The sequence below is a fragment of the Rana temporaria genome, chromosome 1 (genome assembly GCF_905171775.1).
Source record: "Rana temporaria chromosome 1, aRanTem1.1, whole genome shotgun sequence".
NCBI classification, from domain to species: Eukaryota; Metazoa; Chordata; class Amphibia; order Anura; family Ranidae; genus Rana; species Rana temporaria.
In genome coordinates this window covers 451,467,015-451,482,116 of record NC_053489.1, presented here as the reverse complement: position 1 = coordinate 451,482,116, position 15,102 = coordinate 451,467,015, and the positions used below count along the sequence as shown (strand labels likewise).

Sequence of the window (15,102 nt, the reverse complement as noted above, 5' to 3'; positions counted from 1 at the left end):
ACACCACCAGGGTAACTTAGTAGGCCGATCCCAAAATTAACCAGCGGCTCCTTCGGGGGTGAGCGCTACATGAGGACCTATCTTACAATTCAATCCAAGTAATGTATATCCAATAAGGCAGGTTCTTGCACTACATTTGTTGTTAATTGATATAAAGCAGATTGTGCAATCAATATAATAAGTTTAAGGGCCCATTCACAATTGCATTGTGAGTTTTTTGGTGTGTTTCACTTTAAGTGCATTTTATAATCGTTTTAGGCACTGTAGAACATGCACTTTAATAAAAGCTCATCAAAGATGCAGCATGCACTGCATCTAAAACACACATTGAATAAACAGGTTCTGAGCCTATAGCATGTGTCACACCGTATGTGCTTGTTGAACAGAATACATTTGTTTTAAATAAATAAATACATTTTTGCATTTAGCAGATACATTTTACAGAAAAAAAAAGTTGCTCCATGTAGCCCAATCCCAACCAAAAATCAGCAGCCTGGTATGGCAGTCAGCCCAGGACAGGGTAATGAAAACTATACTGGGAGCACAAATGAGCACTTGAGGATGAACAGACGTCTCTGCACCATTATTCTTTTATTGAAACATCTGCCTGTCCTTAATACTGGCTTCCGCCTCTCTAAAAACTTTTGTTATTTAAAGCTGAAGTTTAACCCCCCCCCCACCCCTCCAATTTTATATCTATAGCTTTTATGACCTAGGTTAACTGTATTATGCAGGAAACTCGATCCTGTAGAAATCTTCCATGCAGGGTGCTCAGTCCTCTTCCTGCTGCTGAACTTCTGGTGCCGCAATGGTTAATAGAGTCCAAAATTAAGCTGTATTTAACAAGCTTTGAAAGAGGACTTGCCACCTTCTCCAGTTTTAGTAAATCAACCCTATAGTGTATACTTCCTGTAACACAATTTCTGAACCATGGGGAAAGGAACCCGTGATTCATCTGACTCTACTCCAGAGATCAAGAGCTTGTTCACTACAGCTTTACAGAAGACTCTGAGGCCCCGTACACACGTCCGAGGAACTCGACGGGCAAAACTCATCGTTTTGCTCGTCGAGTTCTGTGTGAAGCCGCCGAGGATCTCGGCGAGCCAACTTTCCTCATTGAACAACGAGGAAATAGAGAACATGTTCTCTATTTGGCTCGACGAGGAACTCGTCGGCTTCCTCGGCCGAAAGTGTACACACGGCCGGGTTTCTTGGCAGAATTCAGCTCCGATCGAGTTTCTGGCTGAATTCTGCAGAGAAACTCGGTCGTGTGTACGGGGCCTGAGCTATTAAGTCTGGAGGATTTATTTTAGCTAACCTAAAGCTTTTAAACTGCACTCCAGGATAAACAAATAGCATAGTATAAGAAATGTAGCTTTTTGTATTTCTTTCAGATCTGTGCAGTAATCCAGTATGACATGTTGTCTGTAGTAAAGACCAGTCACTGCTGCTCTCTCTCCTTGTGCAAGATGACTGGTCTCGTATCTACCCCTCTGTAGATTTTTGCAGGCAACCTGTAGTGGGTGGGGCCTGATAGGTCCCTCCCACAGCTCTAATAACCGTGTTTGCAAAGGCTTTTAGTGCACACAAAGTAGATTTATATTCTTTGCAGCTGTTGAGGAATATATTTAAATTAAAATGTTTGTGCCTGGGATTCAGCTTTGAAAACATAACATGGTTTGAAATAACACACAATTGCTTAAGTAAAGTGACCCATCCCAGGGGGTTCTAAGTAAACAGTAGCTGCTATGAAAGGGTATATATACTCACTGGCCAATTTATTAGGTACACTTGCTAGAACCTAGTCGGACAGCCCTTTTACCTTCAGAACTGCCTTAATGCTTCGTGGCATAAATTCAACAAAGGTGCACTTTTGGATTGAGATCTGGTAACTGTGGAGGCCATTGGAGTACAGTCAACTCATTGTCATGTTTAAGAGACCAGTTTGAGATGATTTGAGCTTTGTGACATGGTGCATTATCCTGCTGGAAGTAGCCATCAGAAGATAAGTACACCGTAGTCATAAAATGATTGACATCAGTCAGCAACAATACTCAGGTAGGCCGTAAACAATGCTCAATTGGTACTAAGGGGCCCAAAGTGTGCCAAGAAAATATCCCCCACATAATTACACCATCACACCATCACCACCAGCCTGAACCATTGATACAAGGCAGGATGGATCCATGCTTTCATGTTATTTACACCAAATTCTGACCCTACCATTTAAATGTCACAGCTGAAATCGAGACTCATCAGACAGGGCAACGTTTTTCCAATCTTCTATTGTCCAGTTTCCTGTTCTTAGCTGACAGGAGTGGCACCCAGTGTGGTTTTCTGATGCCCATCTGCTTCAAGGTCCGATGTGTTGTGCATTCAGAGATCATATTCTGCATACCTTGGTTGTAACAAGTAGCTAAGTTACTGTTGCCTTTCTATCATCTCAAACCAGTTTGCCCATTCTCCTCTGACATCAACAAGCCATTTTCGTCCCCCGATCTGTTGCTCACTGGATATTTTCTCTTTTTCATACCATTCTCTGTAAATCCTAAAGATGGTTGTGCGTGAAAATCCCAGTAGATCAGCAGTTTTCGGATTACTCAGACCAGCCCATCTGGCACCAACAACCATGCCACGATAAAAGTCACTTAAATTGCCCTTCTTCCCCATTCTGATGCTTGGTTTAAACTTCAGCAAGTCATATTCACCATGTCTAGATGCCTAAATGCATTGAGTTGCTGCCATGTAATTGGCTGATTAGCAATTTGTGTTACCAAGCAGTTGAACAGGTGTGCATAATAAAGTGACCAGTGAGTGTATACTTTAATAATATTGGGAAATAGTTTCAGAAAAGCAAGAGATAAAGAAAATAAAATAAAAGGCATACCACTATAGAAATTATATCCCTCTGTGCCTTTAAGTTCTGGTAAATGACCATAGCTCAACTCAGGCAGCCTCATGTCAGCTCTTGAAAACTCCCATTTTTTCTTGTTTAGTTGAAGAAGGCTCTTTTCATTGGCAACCTGTTGTCAAAAGCATCTATGAGTTACTAAGTGCAACGTAGACTTCTAAAAAGTACATTTACTTTGCTTTATTGAATTATTCTGGCTTGTCATACTTGCACACTGAAAACAAAGCCTTGTTAAAGATATTGTGCACTTACAAATGTTTTTGTTGTTTTTACCTAGGTATTATTGTAATTATATTCCCTGTGCTGTTTGTTTGCTTTACCTTGTAATGATTGGCTCACTTGTTGTGGCTACAGTTTGACAACGTAGCATGTCTCTGTTCATCAGAGGGAGAATACAACTTCTTGTTCCATGTCACAAAGCATCCAGTGCATGCCTAGCCATGTCCTCTGTTTTACATCTCAAATTTGGAAGTGTTAATATGACGAAAACACATATTTTCCAGCAAGGTGAAATCTCTGTTATTGCTCTGCCTTTTTGTGTCTGTATTAGATCTAATTACTATGTAGTGCTCACCTGCAGAGCACTAGACAGAGACACAGGGATTTTGGTATATATAGTAATAGCAAGCTCAGTTCTCACACCACAGACACAGGTTATGCATTACCTGTGCTGTGCCACACAGCATGCCTCATGTTTAACCACTTCAATACCGAGCACTTTCACCCACTTCCTGCCCAGGACATTTTTTAGCTTTCAGTGCTGTGGCACTTTGAATGACAATTGCGCAGTCATGCAATACTGTGCCACAAAAGAATTGTCAAAAGCCGGCAAGTCTGTTTACATGTGACCAGCTGTGATTGGACACAGCTGATGACTTGGTAAAGGGCCCTGCGGGAGGCACAGTCCTGGGATGACGAACATGGACACCCTCCCAGAACTGGAGAGCTGCGCTGTAGCTGTCTTTCGACTAAAGCGTGGGCGGGAAGGGGTTAAACACGAACAGAAGCTTCTGACACAGTAATGTCAAGACTTACTCTACTATAGCTGATGTACAGGCCAACGAATGACATCATGAAAACACATGATCAATACACATCTTGTGAAAAACACAGGGTACAGGTTGTGAGGTGCCTTTAGAGTATTTTTTGAGGCAACTGTGTATGTATTAAACACAGGAAATTAGCATGTAGAGGGAGCTCCATTTACTCAGCCTCTCTGTTTTACCACATTTGTAATATGATATATTCCCCAGAATGGATTGTTTAAAAAAAAAAGAACTCCAGGAAATGCATTCGTTTTAGAATTTTGCTGGCTTATAAGGGGTTGGGTCCAGTGAGATGTATGCCATCTGGTCATGGACATCTCTCTTTTATTTACTATTTACAAATTTAGGCACTGGGAGTAAAGCTATCACTATGTACCTGCCCCTCCCTCCCCTCCACTGTCCATTTACAAAAGACTTTAGTGATTGGGCTTACATCATACAAAATCTTCCATGAATGGGCAGGAGAGGCAGGCAAAGCAGCTGCAAATGAATCTGCAGCTTCTGTATCTTACACTCGAAGGTCCAGCATCCAAAAGCTGGACGTATAGTGGCAGGGCTGGACTGGGACAAAAATTTGGCCCTGGACTTCATCCAGACTGGCCCACTTTAATTCAATAAGGCCCCTCCATCCATTATTGTATATCATGAGAGGGTGAGAGAGAGGGGAATGAGAGAGGGAGGGTTGAGGGAAAGGGGGTGAGAGGGGGTGGGTGAGAGAGGGGGGTGAGTGTAAGAAAAAGAGAGTGAGTGTAAAAGAGAGGGGGTGAGTGTAGGACCCCTTTTTACACTGAGGCGTTTTTTAGGCACCTTTGGGCTAAATATAGCGCCTGTAAAGCGACTGAAAAACGCTTCCGCTGCAGTCCCAGTGCGAAAGCCTGAGTGCTTTCACACTGGGGTGCTGCCAGGGTGTTAGAAAAAGTCCTCCAAGCAGCATCTCTGTTTTAAAAAACGGCCCACTGAGCCATCGGCCCACCGGGAAACTCCCTTTAGTCCCTATGGCCAGTCCATCCCTGTATAGTGGTAGCTGTACTCCCAGAGTTCTGTAAAAATGTAACTAGCATGTGAGTTCAGAGGAATGTATATACCAACAAAGACATAAGCCCACAAGGTGGCACTTACAGTATTTACATATAGTATTACAGTATACAGTATGTTAACCTCTGAGGAATAGGTGGGAAGGCTCAGTGGCCTGGGCAATCTTTGTTATGTATGAGGCTATGCACTAGAAGTTGAGATAGTCTTGGCTAACCAATAACAAGGTTATATAGAGGCCTATCAGAAAAAGAAACAAAAAACTAAAATAAAAACAACAAATCATGTTCTGGGGAAACACCCTGTACTTCATTTATCAAGCTTTCAGCAATTGAGGTCTTCTGAACTATCCAACTGTACTTAAATGCTAGGTGGAAAAATCCATATAAAAGAGGCATTTGAATTTATTTACTGAACTACACAATACAAAAAAGAAATAATAGCATGTAAAGTCTATAGCAATCAGACTTTGCCTTTCATCAATAAGAGCAAAAAAAGATAGATGATTAGTTGCAATGGGTTACTGCATTATCTAGACCCCGAAATGTTTATTTATAAAAAATAAATAAATGACTTTACCAGACTTGAAACATTTGGATTATAAGAATTTCCTTGGGAAGGTCTTCCTCCATTTAATTTGAAACTGCTTACATATATTTTACTCTTTTCTTCTGCCCTGCAATTATAAGAAAAGATGCAGTCCTTAACAAATAACATAGTAATATTAGCATATTATAACAAATATTTAAATATTAAAATCTTAGGTGAATTTTAAAACATTTTGCAAGAAAATGCAATAGGTTAAAGCAGAGTTCCACCCTTAAGTGGAACTTCCGCTCATCGATTCCTCTCATATCCACACATATCTTGCTATGTGCCTGTGATGTACCCAGTCACATGCTAAAATGTATATACACAGAACTTGAAAACACGTGTGCTCTCCTCGCTCCTGTTTATTTGTCTGGCCTTGGCAATGTGTGGTAACTACGCCAGTCAAATGTCATGGCGTAGAAACATGCGCAAGGAATCATGCCCACCTTCATGTTATTCTCCATGTTTTGCTTGTGACCTTTCACAGGCTGAAGTTGGCTATATATTGGGTAAATATCCATGAGTCGTGCAGAAGGTTCCTAAAACAAATATTCTGAACTGCAGTCTTCTGAGCTTAAAAAGAACAAGCAGCATTTTGATATTTTAAGGCTTGTGTTGATGGACCCCTTTGCATTGCATTTTGATATTATTAGGGCTGTGTTGATGGGCCCCTCTTATACAAGTCTATGGCAATGCAAAATCTTTTTGAAAGAGGTCAGATGGAGGTCAACTGCAGGCCAAATACAGTTTCCAAACTGCATAGGTGCAATACACTGTAGTCACGTAGCATTAATGCCTCCCAGTGGTCATGACTGCAAGGCCCAGAAGGTCCCCTGGAGACATACAGCTGGGCATTGCTAGAAGGGTGCTTAGTAAGAGAACTATTGCCAGTAGTAGAAGGACCCATAAATCAGTGGTTAAAACTGGTGGAGGTAGAAGACTGATGGCTGCAGCTAGTAGGGTTCCTGGAGGAAGACTAGTGGCTACAGTTAGTGGTGCTCTGGAAGAAAAGTCATGATTTGAATATAAGAGAATACTGTAATTAGAGATGTTGCCAAATCTAATGGTTTTATATTTACAATAACCAAAACTTACATCCATCTGCCTGCTCCTGGATTTCCTTGCCTGCAAAATCTATTAAAAATCTAGTAAATCAGGCCGAAAGTCTGTACACAATTTTTGGTTATATTCCCCTTTCCTGAATTATCACAAACTGAGCAGACAAGCTCCCCAAAGCTGCTCTTTAGGTAAGTGAAACTAAAGGGATTTATTTATCTTTTTTAAAAAAAGACAATATAATATCGATCTTAAAGTATAACTAAAAGCAAAACCTTTTTTTAGTTTTGGATAGAGTGCAGAAGGATTAGAACACTTGTCAGTCTTTATTGCTGTCTGTGCTCCCATTAACCTCCCTGGCGGTATGATTATGTCTGGAATTTTGTACCAAAAGCAGTACAATTTTTTTGCATGGAAATTTGGTGATATGTATTGTAGGCCTGCAATTCTTAGGAATAACTCACTTAAATCTGTCCAAACAAGAGTCTAGACATCTCGGGTATGATAAAGTTTAAAACACAAAATCATAAATTATAATATAATAAATAACTATAAATAATTATAACAAATAATAATGTAATTATTATAAAAATTATTCAATAATGTAATCAAATCGAAAACACTGAAATTTGCTCAGTTGCAGAATTGTCGCTGTCATTATTTTTATTGTTTGATGACGAATTTCCCCACAAATCGCTATCGCTCAATTCTGCAAGTGATTCTAATTTATTATCGCTGTTTTCTAGCTGGTCTAAAAGCACTTTTGATGTAAAGGGACACTTTTTGGTTGCTATGGACAATCTACAGTTTGCAGGCAGAAAGAACAGTTTTTATTATGTAAAACTGCATGCAGGACACTGGACAGACCACTAGGGACAAAAGGGGTGTGTATTTATTTCATTCAGTACTGTAATCTGTAAGATTACAGTATACTGTATGTGTATTGTGTGTTTCACTTTTTGAATTTGGCGCCGAACTCTGTCCCCGTGCGTCGTAACGTCGCAGGGAACGGAGCTCGGCACTCGGCACTGTGTTTTAAGCGAGGAGACACAGCGGAAGAGCCCGCACACACAGTAGGGACACATCGAAGGACCCTGGGACAATGTAAGTAACTTCCCCCTGTATCCTGCAATGCAATCCCAAGGCTCCGGGATACCGCTTTTGGTATGAAAAATTCACCCCGAGCCAGACTCGGGAATGTCGCTAAGGAGGTTAAGGAGATTCACCCTCTCTATTTGTTTACCATTTTCATTGAATGTGAAAGTAAAAGTAAAAATAATAGAAGGGAAATCTTCCAATGGGGGCACTAGTTCTGGTGGTCCCCAGGGAATTTCCTAATTTGCAGGGATTTCCCCTCACTTCTTGTTTGGCTATGGAACAGGAAGTGAAGAGAAATCTCTGCAATGGAACACAAATGGCAACAGGGGTTATAACCCTCCCTTGCTCTATCCAAAATAAAAAAAGTCTTGTCCATAGTTCTACTTTTCTTTAATATGCCCATAAAAGTGTCTCACAACTACTATTTATAATTGCGTAGGAAGAGATAGTAAAGGTTGTTTAACATTATTCCTTGCTTCAGGTTGAAGCATGCGGCATGCCAGTGAAAATTTCAAAATGGGTCACATAATTTCGAACATTATATATTGTATAGAATTGTCTAAAGTTACTCTCCAAACATGACATGTTTTTGTACATTTCAAATATGATCAAAGAAATGCAAGTAACAATTTCTGTCCAAACAGAGTTACAGAGGGCCAGATTCACGTAGCCTGGGCGCAGCGTAACGTAACCTATTTACGTTACACCGCCGCAAATTTTCTGTCTAAGTGCCCGATCCACAAAGCACTTACCTGGAAATTTGCGGCGGTGTATCGTAAATCCGTCTGGCGCAAGGCGGGCCAATTCAAATGGGGCGGGTACCATTTAAATTAGGCGCGCTCCCGCACCGGACGTTCTGCGCATGCTCCCGGTGCAAATTTCCCGACGCTCTTTGCGCGAAATTACGACGCGCCGAAGTTTTGTGAATCGCGACGTGAAAAAAAGACTTGCGCCGGGAAAAATATTTTTTAAAAAAAAAATTCAAAAGCGACGCGGGAAAGACGGGTATACTTTTACATGGTGGAGTAATTTTCCACTTTGTAAAAGGTGCCCTATCTTTGCGATGGCAAACTAACACTCGCAGCGACGTAACGACGGGAGTAACGCCGTCGTATCCCTGAGGGCCAGATCCTCAAAAGGGATACGCCGGCGTAACTGCTGTTACGCTGTCGTATCCCTGTTTCTAACTATGGAACTGATCCACAGAATCAGTTTTCCATAGTTAGGCAGAAGATCCGACATGTGTAAGGGACTTACACTGCCGGATCTTAGGATGCAGTACCGCATCCGCCGCTGGGGGCATTTCGTGTCGAAATGCCGCCTCGGGTATGCAAATTAGCACTTACGGAGATCCACGAAGCTTTTACGCTTCGTTTTTTCTCCGTAAGTTTTAGTTTGCAAACGCAAAATTAGGGCTGCTTTTACAAAGTGTAAACTGTTTACACCTTGTAAAAACAGACCCTTCTGTCCAGCGACGCGATTTTTTTTTTGTTTTGAATTTATTTTTTTCCGCCGTATCTTTTTTTTTCCCCGACGCAACTTTATTGACCCGTCGCAATCCACAAAGCTCGGCGTAACGTAATTTCGCGCTATGCACGTCGGGAAAATGACGTCACGAGCATGCGCAGTATGGGAATCGCCCCCATGAAAAGAGGAACGCCTTGCGCCGGCGGAATTTAAGTTACACAGCCAAAAATTTCTAGGTAAGTGCTTTGTGGATCGGGCACTTAGGTAGAAATTTTAAGGCAGTGTAACTTAAATGGTAAAATTTACGTTACGCAGGATCTTTGTGGATTACCCCCCATGTTCTTAAATAATATTTCACTTACAAAAATGTATTTATTATATTTAAATGTATTTAAATATACACTATGTTTTTATCTTATTTTATTAAAGCAGTAAATGTTTAGTGAAGGACATAATTCCTTCTTTATAAATGTACCCCTATATGGGCAAAAGTTTGACCATCACACCTATATGAGCTTGATGGACTTCCCATTCCAAAGCCATGAGAATTATTGGGAGTTGTCGTCTGTCCCCCCCCCCCCCTACTCCTTGGGACCATACTCCCAGCCTCCACTTTTTCCACAAGATTGTGGAGTGTGTCTGTAGGAATTTGTGTTCATTCAGTCAAAAGAGCATTAGTAAGGTCAGGTACTGATGTTGCAGAAGAAGACCTGGCTCACAATCACCATTCCACTTTATCTCAAGGGTGTTCAATAAGGTTAAAGTCGGAGCTCTGTGAGTTTTTTTGAATTTTTCAACATCAAACTGGTCCGACCATGTCTTTATCGATTTGGCTTTGTGCATTGTGTACAATCATGCTGGAACATAAAAGGGCCTTTTCCAAACTCCTTAACTGGAACACCTGAACTCAATAATTTACAGTAGGTGTGACGGGAAGGTGCCCACATACTTTTGGCAATATAATAATGTAAATTAATTAACCACACTTGAATTGAAAACACCACCTCCCTTGTTAGTATAAATCAGAACTAGTCATATAGATGGGACTTTATAGGTTTTACAGAGAAGGGGTTTTCAGTTATGGACTTGGGATACCTTTGTCTACCTGATGAAGCTGATTACAAAACATGTCAGAACTGCAACTCCACCCTGTGATTGGAGAAGTCTTATGCAGTACTTGTAATTAGAATGGTATTATTTAACAGGACTACTCTGTCCTGTGTCGTTTAATCCATGTGAAGATAAATGGTAAGAAAAGTCTCTATAGTAAGGGGTGCTGATTCAGAGGTATTTTTAAATTGTGCAATACAGTGTATCTGTTGCAAGCATTTATATGTATTTCAAATATGTTTTTTATTTTGAATTAAAAACATACTTTTAATTTGTTCAGTGTTGTTTTTGGCACCTATAAAGTCCCATCTAGATGGCTATTTTTAATTCACCCTTGGATAAAAGCAAAAGGGAATAGGTCACTACCAAATAAAAAAAAATAAAAAAAAATAACAGAGTTTCAAATACCTGAAACTAACATGGCTGGAGCCAGATGATGCAGTGGCATTGGAAGATAAATGTGGAGAAATGGCAGTGAGATTGTAGCTTATTGGAGGAATCATCCCAGCTGGGCTTTTATGATGATCTAGGCTGTTGCTTGACTCTTTTAGTGTGACATAAGGTATTGTCCTTCCCTGATTAGTGGTACCAGTAAATAAACCACTGGCATTAGATGCCGTATCAGTTTTCTCAGCCTTTTCGGAATCCATTTTAATGATTTTCACCTTTAAAGGTTTAGTCTCCTTCACTTTGTGATCGATATTAAAATCCTGCAAACAAAAAAAATATATTGGATAAATTATGTGTTTCTAAGAACTGTTCTGTAAAAAAAATACATGATGCTGGTATCCCGTTTTTTCAGTAACACAGCATAAGAGACTGACCTTTGGAGCCTCTAAATTTCTTTAAAGGCAGATTATCTTTAGTTCTTTTTTATAATAGGTCTCCACATGGCCTGTTCAGAACTGTGAAAAACGTCTCTACCATTTATCAGTTCACAGCATTGGCTCAACCTAACCTAGTCACCACTTACTGTAACGCTTTATTTATTGGAGGTTACTTTCCAACAAATAAATATTAATAACCTAATCTTAAATTCAATGTCTTAAAGCGTTACTAAAGGAATTTTTTTTTTCTTTTTAAAATAACAAACATGTCATACTTACCTCCACTGTGCAGTTCGTTTTGCACAGAGTGGCCCAGATCCATGTCTTCTGGGGTCCCTCAGCGGCTGTCTCTGGTCCTCCCCGCAATTAGTCACCACAGTCATGCGAGAGCTCGCATGGTGGTCACTAATTGCGAGCGCGCTGCCGTGATACAGCGAGTGGCCATAGCCGCTCACTGAATCACTCGGCCTAGTCCCTCGGCGCGCCGCGTCACTGGATGTGATTGACAGCAGCGCCAGCCAATGGCTGCGCTGCTCTCAATCCATCCATTTTTTCATTTACAACTCCTCTAAGCCAGGTGCACACGGGCCAAATGTAGGGAGACAATGGCCGGTTATAAAAAATGTCCGACATTCGGCCTGTGTGCATGTCGGTCTGTCTGACAGAAGCCGGCTGTTTGACCGGCTTCTGTCGGACATGCATGCTGGAATACCAGCATCAGATCAAATCCCTATCAGCCAATGGCAGAGAGCGCTGATCGGAGTGTTCTGGAGGAGGGGGGGGGTATCCCCCTGTCAGAACACAACAGCTCAGCAGGGGAGATCGCTGAACTATCTTTGGATAGTGAGTACATCGGTTTCCGCCTGGAAAATAAATGTGTAGTGTGTAGTGTGTACCAGCCTTTAGGGTGCATGCCATACACTTTTCAATATTCACAAGAATGCAGCCATCCAGTTTTGGACAGAGTAGGGAAAGATTTAAAACCTCTACTGTGTTTTTCTGCCATCCCAGGCTCCATTAGAGAGATTTACCCTTTTTCATGTCTTGGTGACAACAGTTTTATTAAAGTAGAACTAAAGGCAAAACCTTTTTATTTTTTATTTTTTTTCGAGTAGGGGAGGGTTATAACCCCTATCAGATTTTTCTTTCGCCATCTGTGTCCCATTGCAGAGATTTCCCTTCACTTCCTGTCCCATAGCCAAACAGGAAGTAAGAGAATATCCCTGCAAATGAAAAAAAGGTTTTGGAGACCCCCAGGTCACCATAACTAGTTTTCCCAATGCAGGATTTTTTCCTCCCCCATTAGTTTTTTGGGGACAAGCCAAAATGTAGTATTTTCTTTTACTTTCACTTACCATGATAATGGTAAACAGGACAGATAGAGAGGGTGAATCTTCCTAACGGGGGCACAGACAGCAATAAAAAGTGACAGGGGTTATAATCCCCCCCAAAAAATAAAAAAGCTTTTGCCTTTAGTTACACTTTAAGGATGGAAGTGAAGAAATATCTCCACCAGGCAAATAGACAGAATCTAATTTACTATTCACCGGATGCTGATTAGTTCTCATTAAATACCGCAAGCTTACACTTCGGCGATGTGTTATCAAATAACTATATTTTAACTATATTTTACCTGTAGTGCCAGGGCTTTCTTTTCACCTGGATAATCATCTTTTTCTTTCTTAACATTCTTTGTTTTCTTAGGTTGTAGTTGATTGTCTTTGGAAAGCTTCTGGACTTTTGCACTGACTTCCTGGGAAAACCTTTAAATTGAAACAGAAGAATACATAATAATGCATGGTCACTATATGTTTGTAATTTATTGTATATAACAATGATGCCATAGCAGAACAATAAAGGTCACAAGGTGGCAGCCACACATGTTTCTATACCTGGGGGTACTGGCAACAACCATTGCTATGTCCAATGAGAAAGCCCTTGCGAGCTAATGGAGCAGTCTCATTGGACAGAAGAAAGTTTAAGCCCTGTACACATGATCGGATATCTGATGGAATCTAATCCGATGGATGTTTTCGTGGGATATCCGATGAAGCTGACTTTCATCAGTCTTGCCTACACACCATCAGTCAAAAATCCAACCTTGTCCAACGCGGTGAAGTAAAACACTACGCCGTGCTAAGAAAAATTAAGTTCAATGCTTCCGAGCATGCGTTGACTTGATTCTGCACATGCGTGGATTTTTGACCGATGGACTTCCACACAGACGATTGTTTTTTTCTATCGTTTTTTTATCCATAGGAAAATTTTAAAACATGTTCTATTTTTTTTCACTGATGGAAAACAAACTGATGGTCTGTTTTCATCAGACAAACCAATCGTGTGTACAGAGCTTTAGCCACATATTCAGGGAAAATCAGGCCCCAATGACTAACTGAATCAGAACAGGACATATATGAAACAATTTCAGCACGTACAAGCAATATACGGCATCTTGTGGCACTTAACCTTAGGCAGGCCTTTAATAGTTTAAAATGGATTACAGGTTCACTTTAATTATTATGACTTCCTCGGTTAGTAGAACAATTTTCCTCATTCACTGTTTATATCCCACTATAAATTGTATAGCTTATTTATTTTCCAATATACATTGTTAAAGCTGAACTCTTGGAATTAGAGAAATTCTACTCTTGCAATGCCCCCCTCCCTGCACTGCATTTCCAGTAACCCTGTATTGTAAGTGTTGGAGGTGAGCATGTGACCATAGCCCTAAGCACCTTAGAGAGGAGGCAGCAGTGCTGGACCAGTTGCATTGATGAAGAGAGATTTCCGGAGCCAGGAATTAAGTATGTATGTATAACCCCTGTCCCTGTACCCCTAAACTAAACAAGCTTTTGTCTAATTACCAACATTAAGAGTTCACACTGGGGCGGCACGACTTTGGGGGCAACTCGGCAAGGTGTCCTGAAGACGACTTCAGAGGCGACTTGCAAAATGACTTCTGTATAGAAGTCAATGCAAGTCGCCCCGAGTCGCCCCCGAAGTTGTACAAAAAACATTTTCTAAGTCGGAGCGACCTGCGTCGCTCCTATTAGAAAGGTCCTATTGAATAGAATGGGACGCGAGTTGTCAGGCGGCTGAGTCGCCGACGGGTCTCCCCAGTGTGAACCGGCTCTTAAACATTTGATTACTCCTGTCTGGATTTTCCTTCTGGCTGGTTGTTTTAGAAAAAAAATGCAAAGCTGCACAGAGTCTTGGTGCTGTAGCGGAAAATACAGCCGGCTTGTGACATATTATTGCTTTTGCATGTTTAGAGAAAAAACTAAGCATTGCAGTTTGATCCACAAATATTCTCACCCATCAATAGAACCAATACTTTGGTAATTTGCTCTGAGCTGCTACAAGGTGATTACATCATTGAATGTGATTTTGTGATGACCTAATGGTGATTTTTATCCTTGTTTGGGATCAGAATTTCTGTCAGGCTTATACTCCTATCTGTGCCGCTGCTCAAGAGTTTCACCCTCTTTATTTTTCCAGAAGAACAATGGGGTGTATTTACCAAAGACAAAAAGATTGTGCACTTTGCAAAGTGCAGTTGATCCAGACCTTAGTAAATGAGCAGAAGCTTTGCCGACTTCCATCATCCAACCATGTGGCAGAAATGACGTTTTTTTTTAATTTTACAAGCTCATGATTGGATATTCTTTGCAAAGTGAAGCTTTACCTAATTTACTAAGCTCTGGCGCAACTGCCCTTTCAGAGTGCAACTGCAGTTTGCAAAGTGCACAGTCATTTTGCCTTTAGTAAATCAATCCTAAAGTCACCAAAACTGAATGTAGGAAAAATCAAAAAATGTTGTGTTGTCCCTGAAAAAAGGAAGAGAAATTCACCTCTTTTGGAGAGATCTACTCTCATGCCTCGTACACACGACCGAGTTTCTCGGCAAAAACCAGCAAGGACCTTGCTGGGAGATATTTTTTTGCCGAAGAAACCGGTCATGTGT

General features: G+C 40.9%; 1 protein-coding gene across 2 annotated transcripts in view; it reads right to left on the bottom strand.

Moving 5' to 3' along the window:
• The window catches only part of CDKL2 (cyclin dependent kinase like 2), a 79,435-nt gene that overhangs the window by 7,304 nt on the left and 57,029 nt on the right, over positions 1-15,102 (bottom strand). For both annotated transcript variants that reach the window (XM_040327706.1, XM_040327696.1), the window contains exons 8-11: positions 12,772-12,901; positions 10,720-11,021; positions 5,569-5,665; positions 2,888-3,023 (exon numbers count right to left, since the gene is read on the bottom strand). In XM_040327706.1, coding sequence (XP_040183640.1) covers positions 2,888-3,023; positions 5,569-5,665; positions 10,720-11,021; positions 12,772-12,901 — 665 coding nt within the window. The remainder of the gene's footprint in view (positions 1-2,887; positions 3,024-5,568; positions 5,666-10,719; positions 11,022-12,771; positions 12,902-15,102) is intronic.